The 14,884-nt window shown below is 42.1% G+C and overlaps 1 protein-coding gene across 1 annotated transcript in view; it reads left to right on the plus strand.

Moving 5' to 3' along the window:
* The first annotated feature begins 313 nt into the window (after positions 1-313).
* The window catches only part of LOC100696098 (SLIT-ROBO Rho GTPase-activating protein 1), a 47,305-nt gene continuing 32,734 nt past the window's right edge, over positions 314-14,884 (plus strand). Inside the window, 1 exon segment of the mRNA XM_003448120.5 lies at positions 314-922. Within this exon segment, the coding sequence (XP_003448168.2) occupies positions 856-922 (67 nt within the window). The 5' untranslated portion in view covers positions 314-855.

Raw genomic sequence — 14,884 nt, forward strand, 5'->3', positions numbered from 1 at the left:
TTTCTCTGTATTTTTGTGGGGGGTTTATCTTACAATATTAATCACCCAGAGGCAACTGCTGTTGTGATTTAGCACTATTGAATTGGAAAAATAAAACATGAAAAAATTAAATGTCATTTTTTTAACAGATGCTTTAATTTCCTGGACACACTCTTCCTCTCTCTCTCTCTCTCTGACTCACTGGCCGCCGAAGCTGTCAATCATGCCTCCGGTTCCGCCTACCGCGCGGACACACCCATTTCCTCACCGGCATTTCATTTATTTATTTATTTATTTCCTCCCTTATTGGAATTATCTGCACGCGCGCAGGGCTGGTGCGTCTGCGCGTGCCGGTCACGGCGGGGTGAGGATAACATTTAAACAGGGACACTCGACCCTCTCTGCGCGCGCGCGCGTGTATGCGTGTGTGGTCCAGCGCATGTCTACCTAGTGGGCGTGTTCCCGCTCCTCCCTCCCTGCAGACCGGTGCATGCGTGTGCACGCGCGCGAGTGTAATTGCACGCGGTGAAGTCGGGCTTCTTTCTTTTTTTTTCTTTTTTATGCAGGTTTAATCAGCTGGTTGTTCGTCCTCGCGGAGGCTTCGTCTGCGGTCACGAGTGGGTAATTTCTCTCTGAGTGTGCGTGATTCCCCCCTCCTCCCCCTCCTCCTCCTGCTCCTGCTCCTCAGCGTGGAGAGGTGCGGGGCCACTGCTGGCTGTGTTGTTGCGGCACTGGATGGATCCGCCGAGCATGTTTGCGGGTGAAGCCTCGGGCGGTGCACGCGGAGGGAAATAATTTTCTTTTTCTTCTTCTTGTGTGTGTTTTCTTTTTCTTCTTCCTGTCTACCTGCCGGTCAGTCACCTGCGCTGTGGCGACATGTCAAACTCAAACAAAAGCAAGAAGGACAAAGAAATCCTCGCTGAGTACGAGAGCCATGTGAAAGGTAAGCTGATTTCTCGTCACGTGTGAACATCTCCACGCGCATCTGCACCTAAATCTCCCAGTCACACCCACCCTTTTTTCTCTCACCTTTGCATGCTCACGTTAAACTCACACACACACACACACACACACACCTGTGTGCCAGCATGTTCACTGCTCATGCATTGAGTCCCGTGCAGGGTGTGTTTGTAGGGGAGCTGACACCTCACCGTGAGACGTCAGGATTTCTGGGTTCATCCTGAGTGCTGCATGGCGCCTGAGGGGGAGAGGAGGAGGAAGAGGGGTGTGTGTATTCTGCAGATCCCCTTGATCTTTTTCACCCACTGTGTGTGTGTGTGTGTGTGTGTGTGTGTGTGTGTGGTTTTACGCTCAGACCTGAGGCAAGTGGCTGTCTGGTATTTGTATTCCTCTGAGACTGTGACTGCAGCAGTGTGTGTGTGTGCGCACCTGATACCCCGGGGACACTCTCAGGTGATGATGATGATTGGGAAAAACTCTTAAATAGTGGTTGCCATGATTGTGGGACAACCCCCTCTCCTCCTCTTCCTCCTTCCATCCCTGCTCTGATGGGGCGGGCGAGTCAAATGACCTTTTATGAAAAGCTCTTTACAGGCTGCTTCATTTTCATTTCATGAAGCAGGGTGGATGATGGGAGATCAGCCAAAATCCACCTGTGTCTACGTCTGTGTGTTTGTGTGTGTGTGTGTTCCTCTTTACCTCCAAATGTCTGACCTTTTAACAGCCTCATTCAAACGCCTGCAAAATGCCAGCAGCATCTCATTTTTGTGCAGCTCCACATGGCTCCTCACGCTCAGGCTGCCATCTTCACTTGTCACCTACGCCCACGCTTTAAAAGGAGCCGCTCGTGCTTTCTCACCTCAATCACATCCCGAATCTTTGGAAATGTTCAAAATCCAAGCACCTTCATTCAAGAATCCTGCCTCTGCCCTCTGTGTTTGTGTGTGTGTGTGTGTGTGTGTGTGTGTGTGTGTGTGTGTGTGTATTTCATACCTTTTCCAATGAATCGACACAGACTTTGAGTGATTACATTTAATGGAGAGTGGCCATTACAGCCCCCAAGAGTGGAGTGTGTGTGTGTGTGTGTGTGTGTGAGTCTGTGTGTTGTTTGTGGTTGCTTGTGTTTGTGTGCCCTCGCTTTGGCACCCTGCCAGAACGCGCTCGGGGATGCCCTGCATCATAATGACCGCTCGGATAAAGCCCCCCGCTGCTCCTCCTTCTCCGGGCGGCTGACCATCTCTGCGCCCCTGTCGCCTCCTGCCGAGAGCCAAACGTATAGATCCACCATTGTAACTATGTGCTTTCCAAGTCTGCCTCCCTGCTCTGGCTCCTGATTGGTGGATGCAGGAGGTGGTGTGTAATGTATACACAGGAGGTGGCTGCTGCCGCTGGGGAGGTGGGGTCTACTCACTGAGGTGAGTTGAGCCTGGTGTAAAGGTAGCGGTGGAGATTATGCACAGTGCTGACAATACATATTTGGAACTGCACTGAGCACACTCACCCCGTCACCTCATCTCCAGCGTGTCATGCTTCCTCTGGCTGAACGAGCGAGATGAGGAACGTTTTAATGAGAAAAAGGAGGGGGAAAGGAAAAAAAGAGCTCTGCAGGAGGAGAGGAGAGGCAGAGATAAAGTGTTTCCTGCTGCAACGGCTGCAAGTTTGGGGGGTTTTTTTGCCTGCGCCTGCACACAGCTGATTAGTAACTTCACATCTGCATACCTGCAGGACAGACACACCTACATACAGACATGCAGACAGGTGAATAATTACAGAAGAGGGAAGGAAGTGATTCTTGACTTTAAATGCTCTGAAGGGCCAAATCAAAGGCCCCGATCAGTGTGCACGTACGTTCATCTGTGTGTGTGTGTGTGTGTGTGTGTGTGTGTGTGTGCATTTCTTAATGATGATCCAGCACTACTCTGCCCCTGTGTCCTTGAACCTGGTCGTCGTGGTAACAACCACGGCGTGAGCTTCCTGTTCCTCTGACATCATGCTCACACATGCTGTATTTATAGGACGGCAAACGTGAGGATGGTTTGAAAGATAATGGCACAAAGTCACTTTTCAAGGTGCTCGGCGGGTCGGCACGGAGGGCTCGCAGCAGTTTTGTCTCTCTGCATTTTCAGGGCAGTGTGCGATAGAAGAGACGGTAGCAGAGGCAGAAAACTGTTCAGCATATTGTTAAAGAATTAGATTTGTTAGATCTGTGCAAAGATCTTAAACCTTTCAGTAAATACTCTGGCACCATCCACTTTCCTGTATCTACAGGGCTAAGTCTGGAATACAAAACCACTGATATGAATGTATTAAAATGTCAGCTTTAGCAGCATGTTGTTTACTAGGGACAATATATTGGTTAGAGATCCCCTCCCAGATAGCAGTTTTAGTACAAATGGCTCCAAGGACAGGAACCATCCATTTTTCTTAACCTCTTATTCAGTTCAAGGTCCTTAAAGCAGGGTACACCTTGGACCAAAGCATCTCCAGTGCTTCTGTTTTGTTTAGTTCAGGCCATGTTGGTAAAAGGCAAGAGTGGTATTGAAATAAGTTTTCCATGATCAGCCATAAGTGGTGTTATTGCAATGTGGAAGTTTTTGGGAACCACAGCAGCTCAGCCAATGTTAGACCAGGTAAAGTTACAGAGCGGAGTTCTGCTGACTCCATAACTACAGAGTTTCAAACCTTCTCTGGCATTAACATCAGCAAAAACGTGTGCCGGGAGCTTCATTGCATGGGTTTTCATGGCCGAGCAGTTCCTTTAAGTGTGACGTGAAGGTGGCTCCGAACCTCACTGATGCTGCACATCACATGGTCAGATGGTGTCGTAAACCTCCTTCTGCCTCCTCCTACCCTCTTTGAACTACACTCACTCTCTATAATCGGAAAAATATGCAGAATTTCTAGGTAATGCATGTAATTTCGTATTTGTAGCTGTCTTTTTTGATTTGCTTGAGCGAGATTTCAGTGCATGCAGGTAAGCTGTCCATGTGGTGACAAAAGATATCAAAAGCATTGCCAACTATCACATGAGGATTTAACCTTTTTAAAAATATTTTTCTGCATTCAGAGTTGAACTATTAACAGACAGGAAGTTTAGGTCCAGACAGGCGATGTCCATGCTTGATGTTCCAAAAGAATAAAATTTCTACATGTAGAGTTTACACCTTTGTGTTTTGGATTGCGATCTTTATGCCCTGGAAGTCCTGAAACACTGGCTATTAGTCAAAGATGGTCAATAACTAGACCGAACCAATGGGTTCCCAGATTTCACCACAACAGTATAAAAGTGCAGAAGAATGTCGATGTACTACTTGTCTTTTTAGCTCTTTTTTGTTTCTTACTGTTAGTGTCTGGATCTTTCACTTGAAGAACTCACAACACTCAGCTTTTAGTCTGTTTCTGCCATTCCAGTCTTACTCCAAAGCTGTTCTTAAACAGTCCGTTTGAACATTAAACCATTTTTGACCTCCCATCTCTCTTGCACAAAGTCCTTGTGATGTCCAGTTATAGTAAAATAAGAATAGAGCAGGTATTTGACTGGAAAACAGCCTGGAATGAAACTGCTCAGCATTTCCAGTATTGAGAACCAGCATGAAGTAGGCTCTGTCCTGTTTTATTCACAACTTTGGGCTTTATTGACCAAATTGTCCCGCCATTTTCCAGAGTTCATGTGTGAAAATGGCTCACGAGTGCCTGAAAAACCTGTAGTAGGACTCTTTGTAGCTGAAGGTAGTTCAGTTCTTTATGACTAGCTGGATGGTGAGGCTCATTATCATGCTGCAGAATGATGATCAATCAAATAGCTCCCTAAAGGCCATTTCAGGGTTTCAGTGCGCCTGTTAAAGCTGGCCTGATCTTCTCACTGCCAGGTCGCCAATATTGCATAGATGCATGAAACGAGTCTGCGTGCCTCCGATTTTAGAAGCACATAATGAAAGCTCATGTGAATGCAGCTTTTGCACAGAAAAGGTTTCTCCATAAAAATGAACAAAGAAAGGGTCAGGATAGATAAAAGTCACCATGATTAATAATTCTTGAAGAGTAATTCATAAATCCTCATCAACCATCTGAAAGATGTCTTCGGCCATTTTAAGGAAGTACACAAGATAGAGGAAGTCAGCCAACTGGGAACAGGAAGAGGAGTAATTTGGTCTCTAAAATGTATAAAATGGTGAAATCGCATTGCAAATTCTCAGAGAGCAAAATAGTTCACATTTTATTGTGTTACAAAACAAATCTTCAGTGTTTGAGAAGCTGGTAGAGAGAAACCAGAAAATTAAGTCACGACACATGCACCAATTTACTTCCACATCGCTTCTCCAAAGCTTCAGAGTAGGGTTTATTCGATTTACTTGTTAGCTTCTTTCTCCATTTTGAGCTTAGTGAGTTAAACACCCAGTTCGCCAAAGCTGAACACACTCTTCTGGATGAGAAAGGAGACCAACTGAGAAGGGCTGTTACTCTGAATAAAGCCCCTGGAGATCGTTTTAACGTATGTCAGCCATTCCCAACCTTCAGACTACTTTGGCCCAGTTTTAAATATGAAGATCTTTTACAGCCCCTTTTTCTAAAATTAGTCATTTCACTTGGCTGATTTATTTTTAAAATTATTATTATTGTTTATTGTACATGACCGTTTGCAGCCCACATGCAGTACTTTTTCATTTTGTTCCATAAAAAACTGTGACGACTGGTAGATTTAGGTTTTTTCAGTGTTCAAACACAACCTTGAATTTTTAATAAAATATGTTGTATTCTGTTCTGTTTGTTGACAAAGACGGCCTTGTGGGTCAATGCAGGTCTGTTCTTTGACACAAAGTCCTAATTTTAAATAAACTAACTAAAAAGGCAGGTTTTTGTGCACAAACTTGTCTTTTTCTAATTTATTTGTTTTTCAATTCTCAGCTGTTTGGGATCTCATCCATGCTCTAATCTCACAAACGCAGAGCAACAAAGGTGATTAAAAATTAATCTCACTTAACTTTATCCAGGACTCCATAACAGAGACACAGGTAATCTAAATTTAAGATGACGCTGATGGTGTGTAGATGTACAAATGTAAAAGTTTTTAGGCGATTAAGAAGCATTTAAATTTACTTTTACTCTAATAAAGGTCACTTTGAACAAAGAAAATGGATGTATAAATAATTATGCATTCAGTTCATTCTTATTTTGTGGTTCTGTTCTCCGACCTTTGACGGTGCATGACCCGAGCACGCCATCCCCGGTGCAAAAGGAATAAAACGAGCTCCGGGAAGCTTTCAGATTAAATCAGTCCACAGATTTAACAAGACAAATTCTTTACACTCTAGGTAACTCCTGCATGCTTTCCCCTTTGTCAGTGTTTTACTACGTTATTCTGCGCTGACTGTAGCTCGTCTGATCAAAGAGGGTGAGTGTAGTCGTTGGGGTGCTACGAGGACACGCGAGGAGGTTTCTAAGAAGAGGCATTTCAGAGATCAAAAGGTACGCACGGCGGATGTCCTCTTTCACTCAGTTGACTGTGATCCCAGCCGAGAAGTTTCATTTATATAATTTCGCCTCCTCGGTGGATCTGCTTGAATCCTCCTCCTCCTCTTCTGCAAAAGCAAGCCTATTTTTTTTCCTATTTTTTTTTTTTCCTATTCCTAGAAAGCAAACAGAAAAGCAGGCATCTGCTTTTGGACATTTTTGTTAATTCATCGTGAAGTGTTTGGTTTGTAGATCTACTGATTGTAGTGAAAAATGCAAATAATCCAAACACTTAGTTTCCTGTCATATTAGTCAAAGTAAGGCTTTGTGTTCTTCTCTTTAGAATAAACCAGATTGTACCCTCCTTTTAAATCTTTGCTTGTAAAACAACTTTATGTTGCATTGTTGAATAGACTCCGTGTTGCCTGATATAACCTGAGATGGGAATGTTTCTAATTATCATACTCTCTTCAAGCAACCTTCTTCTTTGGTATTGGCTGGTTTTAAAGATTTTTCTTCAGGGTTGTCTGGCATTTTTTTTAAATTATTACTTTAAATTGCTCTCTGCAGTATTTCAGAAAGGTCCATCATTTTTTTCCAAAACTTCCTACCATTATCCAGCTGTTTTTGCAGCCTGACTGCCTCACAGTACTGATCAGTACCGTTCCACACAAGTGTAAAACGGGCCCACTTCCTGTTACCACTACACATTAAAAGAAGTTGTTCTTAACTGATGTGGTTTAATACAAAGGGTTAATGTAGTTGGTCGTATGTTGATTGTTTTTGGAAAAAAATCTGGCTTTGTTGATTTTTTTGCAATATCACCAAAATAATAGCCACACTTTTTTTGCTCATTGATTAACAGTGTTGGGTGTAATGCACTACAAGGTAATGCGTTACTGTAGTCCTATTACATTTTCAGTAACATGGTAGTGTAAAGGTACTGTTCTAAATTCAGTAATCACATTACAGTTACAATTATGCTGTTACTTTTGCTGAAAAAAGAAAAAAAGGAGGGGGGGGGTGCTTTGAAAGCATGAGTCATGTAAAAGCTAACTGTATGCGGACCCCAGTCCTGCAGCCAGAGCCTGGTATTCAACAGGTAACGGCTAAATTATGCTTTAGTGTTAGCAGTCAAGGACTGCCGGTCTACCTGCAGAGAGATCTGTTTTTGATGGAGGCAGTATACGAACTATGTGCTGCGACTGGTCTGTGGGCTACTCTTGCTACTGCTGTTGTTGGTCTGTAAGCCAGCCGTGGAGAATAGCGAAGATATAACATACAAAGAGCAACAGTTAAAAACAAAATGTCCTCTTTAGCCACTGTCTGAAATTTCCATGCTGTACTTTTTTATTTTTGGTGTTTATTTGCAGCGTCTCTCAATCCTGGTGAACTCCACTGTCGCTCCCTTCCTTTTTCTTGCCCACTTGCCAACAACTCTACATTCAGCTGATGCACAGCATCATCCATGTTGAGCAGCATGCAGTTGGGATTCTGGAGGACTGGCACAGGAGCATGTTTGCATTGGTTGTGAACTTGTCTCTGTTGGCAAAAACCTCCCCAGACTGAAACAACCACAGTACCATAAAATAAGCATAACAGAGGCAGTGATGAGCAGTCAGGCCTGCAGCCTCCATTTGTACCTGTCTCCGTTTCCACGGTAGAATCGCTGTGGCGATCGCTTTGAAGTGTCTTTGGGCTAGTTTTCAGCTTTGCTTTGTGTTCAAAGAAACCCTCAAAGAAACGAAAGATCCTGTGTGTCTTCATTAGGATCAGCATTTACATCAGTGTGTGGGACTGTAGCTTTAGTTTAATATTCTTAACTGGTAATTATGTGACAGTGCATTTCAGGTCACATTACAGAGTACCGTGAAAGGAATATAATAAGTAATGTAACAGATTGGTTTCGTAAGTAATGAATATTGTTAACTAATGTTGAATATAGATACATTTTTTAAAATTTCTGTTTATAAATGGCTCTTATACTCTACGTGAGCACTTGAAGCTCATTCACACACATTCATACAAGCACTTTTTTCTATGCTTGAGGTCTATCTAACAGCGCAGCATGGGGTTTAATATTTTTCCTAAGAATAGTTTGCCATGCAGACCGGAGCAGCCAGGAATCAAACCAGGAATCTGATTAGCAGACGTTGTGCTCTGCTGCCATTTCAAACACATATACAACATTTTTCACAAAAACAAGTATATCTTTTATCTTTTATCTTTTAGAAAATAAATCTTACATTTCATAACTGAATTGGATTGCAGGATTGGAATCCTGGAATTTACTGTAAATTGCCTCAATGTTCGTTTGCAGTAGAAGAACTCTGTTAATAGATGTATAAAGCAAAAGGAGAGTTTGGGATTGAAAATGTGGAAAGTTGCCATGTTGTACATTGTAAGGTCTTCTTCCCTGAGACTGAGTGGCATTGAAGTTGCTCATCACAGCTGGATGTCATATGACTGCAGGCAGGTGACTAGAGTAGAAAACAAGCAAAGCAGGAGAGCAGAAGTGTAACATAGAAGACTATGTGAAGGTGTTAGCTGCTAAAGGTTGTGCACAGCTAAAATTTAACACCTCAGCTCCTCTTGTTTTAATCAATTCTTAACTGATCGAGTCACTTTGACATAATCTTGAAATATTCTGCAGGTGCCTCAGCTGTGCAGCAGAGGGCTTCTGTACACGTGTTGATCAAAACTGAATTTATCAAATTTGGCTACATGTGATCTTAAAGCTGCGCCTCTAGCAGATCAGGTGACCATGAATAAATTTAATGTAAAAAGCTTCAGATGGACTGCAGTGGGGAATGTGGGATTTAGAGAAATATGAACATATAAAATGATGTATATGTTTAAAAATTATTCTTTAAATGAGCAATAAAATTCCAGGTTCTAAGTGTAGTTAAACTAGTAGGACTGTTTCTGATTTTGACTTTCAGACTCAACAGAAGGTACAACAGAAATAAAAATAATTGATAGTTCATCTTGAATGTGTCTTTATATTGTTTAATATTTGTATTATTTAAATTTGATCGCAGTTATGTTTTAATCCAAGGAGGATTTTAGCTCAACAACAGATCGTATGTCTGCCTTTGATGCACGTTTGTGTAAAGATCAGTCTCACATCATTTTGGAGGCAGAGTTAGCGTTTGCACTCTTTGATGTGGCGTCAGAAATCCCAGTGGAAAGTGTGAAAGGGATTTCCAAGAAGAGCAAAGAAAGAGCCTCCCACAGTTTGTTTTGTTTATGAAATAAAGAAAATTACTGCATCATGTTTCAGAGTGTTTGGTGCTGCAGTGTAGCGAGAAAGTGTGTGCATGGTGATAACATATGTGAGTGTATATAACTAAAGATAACATTTAAAAATAACAGAGAAGTTTTGATTTTTATTATCGATATTATATTTACCTTAACTTAAACATTTCCTATTTTGTACTGTACCTGTACTAGTAAATAATGAAAGTTTAATATTGTTGGATAAATTAAATATTGCAGTATTTAAAACTTTCAAAGTTGGATGTTGGATTTTATTATTTTAATATTTTATTATCACATTGTGAAGGTCCCTCTGTTTGTGAGCTCTTAAGTCAAATCTGGCTTTCTATTTATAAAACTGTCACTAAGAATCATCTGATTTCAAAAGTAATGAACATAGCTTGCAGTAGATTTTAAAATACATGGCTGAATATAAAGTTTTACATGTCCACGTGTCCCCCTCTGGATATGTGCCATATATCCATACGATAGACCGATCATGTCTCGAGTCACTGCAGGCACTGCTGTTGTTCTGCTAGCTACCAACAACCACTTGAAACTCACAAAACCCCCTTTCTAATTGTATGTTTCAGTCATTGCCATTAATAATTCCTAATATAAATAAGTGGATAAAAATGTGGTTGTATGGTCGTATGTTCTAATTTCAATGTACGACTTCACAAAGCAGTTATAAATGAATTACTGCATCAGCTTACATTTACCTCTAAATAAAAAGTCCTATCCTTTAAAAATGTTCAGTCTGGCGAGAACCCAGTTTTTTTTCTTTCAGTTGCAATAGTGGGATGTATGGGAGTGTAGCCCATCAAACACACTGGCGCTGTCTAGTTTCAAGTCTTACTGAACACAAAATGATGCTCCTTTTGTAAAGTCTGGTCCCATTTATAGAGTAAAGCGGTGTATGAGTCATACGGTGTGACTCATATGGTAGTGACTTGCTAATCATATGGTGGGGCAGGCGTATGATTAACAAGTTGCTGCTGTGTGAACGTGCAGTGTCGCTCGGTTTCTCCTTGTTTGTCACATCTGATTTCAAAAGGATGATGAAGTTTGAGACTTCAAAAAGGGTAAATTTCAAAATTGTAAGTGTAATAGCATAGTAAACAATAACTACTAACACTTCCCTTTTTTTCTCCACATTGTTGCATATTTTCAGAGGTTTTTTAAACTGGACAGAATGACCAACTAACACAGGTGCAAAGTCACTGCAGCTATTCAACTGAAGAAACCTCTTGGATGAGAAGTGAAACGTCTTTGAAAAAAGAAGGCGAATGGACTTTTTAAACTCTTAAGACTAATTTTTATTATGCACATTTTAGGCTGGCTTTGAGCTGTCAGTGAACAGCTTCCACGTACCTGCATCATACTCATAATCCATTTCACCCAGTAGATTTTCACCATCAACAAAATCTCGTTCTCTGCTTTTAAGATCAGGCTTAAAACTTTCCCTTTTGGTAAAGCTTATAGGCTTATAGGTATGGCTGGGTCAGGTGACCCCGAAACCTCCTTACAGAGGGCCTAGGCTACTCGGGGCTTCCCATAATGCACTGCTTCTTCTTCACTCACCATGTCTTTACACACAAGTCTATATTTAATCATTATTTATTATTAATCTTTGACTCTCTTCCACAGCATATCTTTTGATCTGTCTCCCTACCCTCACCCCCAGGTGGGTGTGGTAGATGGCTGCTTCTTCCTGAGCCTGGTTCCTGTTAATAGAGGGTTTTTCCTTCCCACTGTCACCAAGTGTCTGGTCAAAGGGGTCGTTTGATTGTTGGGGTTTTTCCTATTATTGTTGAGTCTGTACCTTACAATATAAAACACCTTGAGAACTGTTGTTGTGATTTGTACAGAAGAGGATTAGGGTCACTGGGAAAAAAAAAAAAAGTGGGCACGTTTTTTTTTTCTTCTTTTCCAGAATTCTGAGAAAAAAGTCAGAATTCTGACTTTAATCTCAGAATTCTGAGAAAAAAGTCAGAATTCTGAGATTAAAGTCAGAATTCTGACTTTAATTTTTTCTCCGAATTCTGAGAAAAAAGTCAGAATTCTGACTTTAATCTCAGAATTCTGACTTTTTTCTCAGAATTCTGACTTTAATCTCAGAATTCTGACTTTTTTCTCAGAATTCTGGAAAAGAAGAAAAAAAACATGTGCCCACTTTTTTTTTTTTTCCCCAGTGGCCCTAATCCTCTTCCGTAGATTTGGCACTACATTTAAAAAAAAGTAGATTTTAATTGAAATCTGTGAAAAGAAAAATTTGATTCCTGGAGCCAAGAGGTTTTTCTAATTGAGCCTTGACCCAAGTATCTCAGTCGCTTCCTTTGGCAGATTCAAATCTCAAACTAAGTTATTTAATTCTGATTATTTAATTCTGGCTCTGGGTGACAGATGAGTCTTTTATCATTTGAATTTACATATGCCCAGCAAACTGAACCAGGTGCTCGTGAATTGTCTTGGTCTCCCAATTTCAAACCAACATAAGCAAAGTATGCCTTTTCACAAAATCTGTTATGTTCTGTGGCTGTTTTGGTTGTGGTGAAGCATCCACAGATACAGCAAAAAAACAAACAAAAAAAAAAACGTTCCCACACTTGAAAATATCCTTCCATTAAGCCCAGTTACAACGTGTCCTAAAAGAGAGGACTTTTTTTCGTAGCTTCTTAACGCTTCTATATCTAAATGTCAATCAAAAAAAAAACAATAAATAAATAAATAACAGCCTTCTTCTGGGCAGAAGTGAGTATTGCTCTATAGCTCTTCTAACAGCAAAGCTACCTCATGCCTTGCAACTCAACTCATCCACCAGCGTCAGGTAGTAGGGACAAGGTCAGATAACAGAAGTAGGAGCCATGTTTCTTTGGGCAGCTAGATTCTCAAAACATCACGTCCCCAGTTTTGTGCAGCTGCCTCGGACCACCATTTCATGCACTACTGTAAACAAGTTGCTAGTTCCATGTTCTGCTGCTGCTCCATTGCCGTTTATCTCTGCTAGGATGCCAGTTTCGCTGTTTTCTACCACTCCTTCACAAAGTGCAGAAGTAGGGTTTTTGGCACCGGTGCCGGGTTCTCTTTCTCTGTCCTTCATTCGAAAAATACAGAAGCAAGTTTTTCTACCCCTGGGATGCCAGTTTCTCTGCTTCTATCCTTCATATGCAAAAAGCAGCAGGGCACCCCTCTAGCACTGGGATGCCAGATTCTCTCTCCTCTTATCCTTCTTCACAAAATGTAGCAGCAAAACTTTTCGGCACTGGTTGCTGGTTTCTCTGCAATCTGTCCATCATTTCCAAACTGGCACCGGGTTGCCAGTTTGTTGCTCCACTATCCCTCCTTTCCAGTAAACAGCAGCAAACTTTTCTTGGCACTGCGTTGTCAGTTTCTCCGCCATTGCTCCCTATTTTCTTGCTTTCTCACACAAATAAAAGCAGCGCCTCTTTTTAGGAGATGCGTAAAGCATCACGTAAACCCTCTCTCCTGGACACAGTCGTTAAGGACAACTACTTCAAGACAAACTCACACTTCTTCACTAGCTGTTGGGTCATTACCTCGAGCATCAAAAATCCCAGCATGCGCCCAGCGGTAGAGTTTCTGTTAAGAGTTGAGTCGCATCGCTATTCCTCTATCAGTGTCTGTCATCGTCCAGAATGTCTTCTGATCTCTTCTCCTGCCATTCCTTCCAAATTTTTCCAGCACATGCGCCACTCAGTGGAATCCCTGACCACCCAATCAAGGTCACGGGTTGCTTATCATTGCAAACCTGCCTACTAGTTATATTTTTTGCAACAGTCTTCGACCTTTGTAACATACAGTCATTACTGCTTCTAGGGCAGGGGTGTCCAACTCCAGTCCTCGAGAGCTACTGTCAACACAGCTCAATCAAATGATTGGGTCACCTCTTCAGCATGCCATCAAGTTTGGCAAAGTCTGGTAACAAGCCATTCATTTGATTCAGGTGTGTCCGAACAAAGATGCATGTAAAAGCTGCTGGACAGTAGCTCTCGAGGACTGGAGTTGGACACCCCTGTGCTAGGGGATGCCCTCTCTGGGGATCTGTCTGGCCCGGGAGACACTGCCAGTCCCCTCTGAGGCCTTCCTCAAACCTCAGTCTCTATTCAAGCCATCTGCCATCACCTACTAGAAATGTTGTCAAACCTAAAATGAGAATGATAATTCCATTTGAAAAAACTTCATTGAAAGTGAAAATTCTAAAATCCAGTGCTGGGTAAAATCATCTGAAAGCAGGAAATTGTGGCCCCCTTCTGGAGCCAGACATGAATCCACATAACAGACCTGAATCTAATACGTTTTTGTTATTATGAAACCATTTATGGTTTTCAGTAGCAGCTTGTTTCCCCATCGCCACACTTCCGATGTCTTAGACCCAGAATAGCACATTAGAGACCTTTCTTCTCCACTCGGCTGCTCATAATTAGCGTTTAAAGGATACATAGTGAACGTGGCATCGACACCAACTTAGAGGAGTAATTAAACCGCTGATCCATCGGGCCAATCAGCCAATCAGAGCAGAGTGTTCTCCCCCCTGCCCGGGGTAAGATGTGAAGCAGCTACGGAGCAGTGGAGCAGACATTCATTCATATGAAAGTGTTGCGGCTCAACACAATGTGTGAGAGCAGCGTGAGATGGCAGCCATTTTAAATTAGTAAGCAAACAACAGCAAACAATGCCAGAATCAATACACACACACACACACACACACACACACACACACACACACACACACTGCTTGCTGCACATGTTTTTATGGATTTCCACAGAAAACTGGTCAGTCTATAAAACTCTCCACCCCTATGTGTGTGTGTGTGTGTGTGTGTGTGTGTGTGTGTGTGTGTGTGTGTGTCGATGCGGCAGATGCAAGCTCTTGTCTTCACCTTCCTCATCACATGGTTCACACACAGTGTGTGGTTGCCAAGACAACAGGTATTGGAGTGGATAGAGAGCCCTGGGATTGGTGTGTGTGTGAGAGAGACAGGTGGAGTTACTGTGTATTCTGTGCTCGCTCTTCCTGCTGCTGCAGATTGATCGAGCTCTGAAATGGCATGAGCAGTGAAGCGTGCAGCCAGGCTTTACCATGCTGTAGTACTCAAAGTGTGTGTGTGTGTGTGTGTGCGTGTGTACTTGCAATGTGGGTTTTTATGTATAGTCATTTTAATGCGGTCACAGGATGTCGTCCAAGGTGACTCCTCAGAGGAAAAATGGTCAT

This window comes from Oreochromis niloticus, linkage group LG17 (assembly GCF_001858045.2).
Source record: "Oreochromis niloticus isolate F11D_XX linkage group LG17, O_niloticus_UMD_NMBU, whole genome shotgun sequence".
NCBI classification, from domain to species: Eukaryota; Metazoa; Chordata; class Actinopteri; order Cichliformes; family Cichlidae; genus Oreochromis; species Oreochromis niloticus.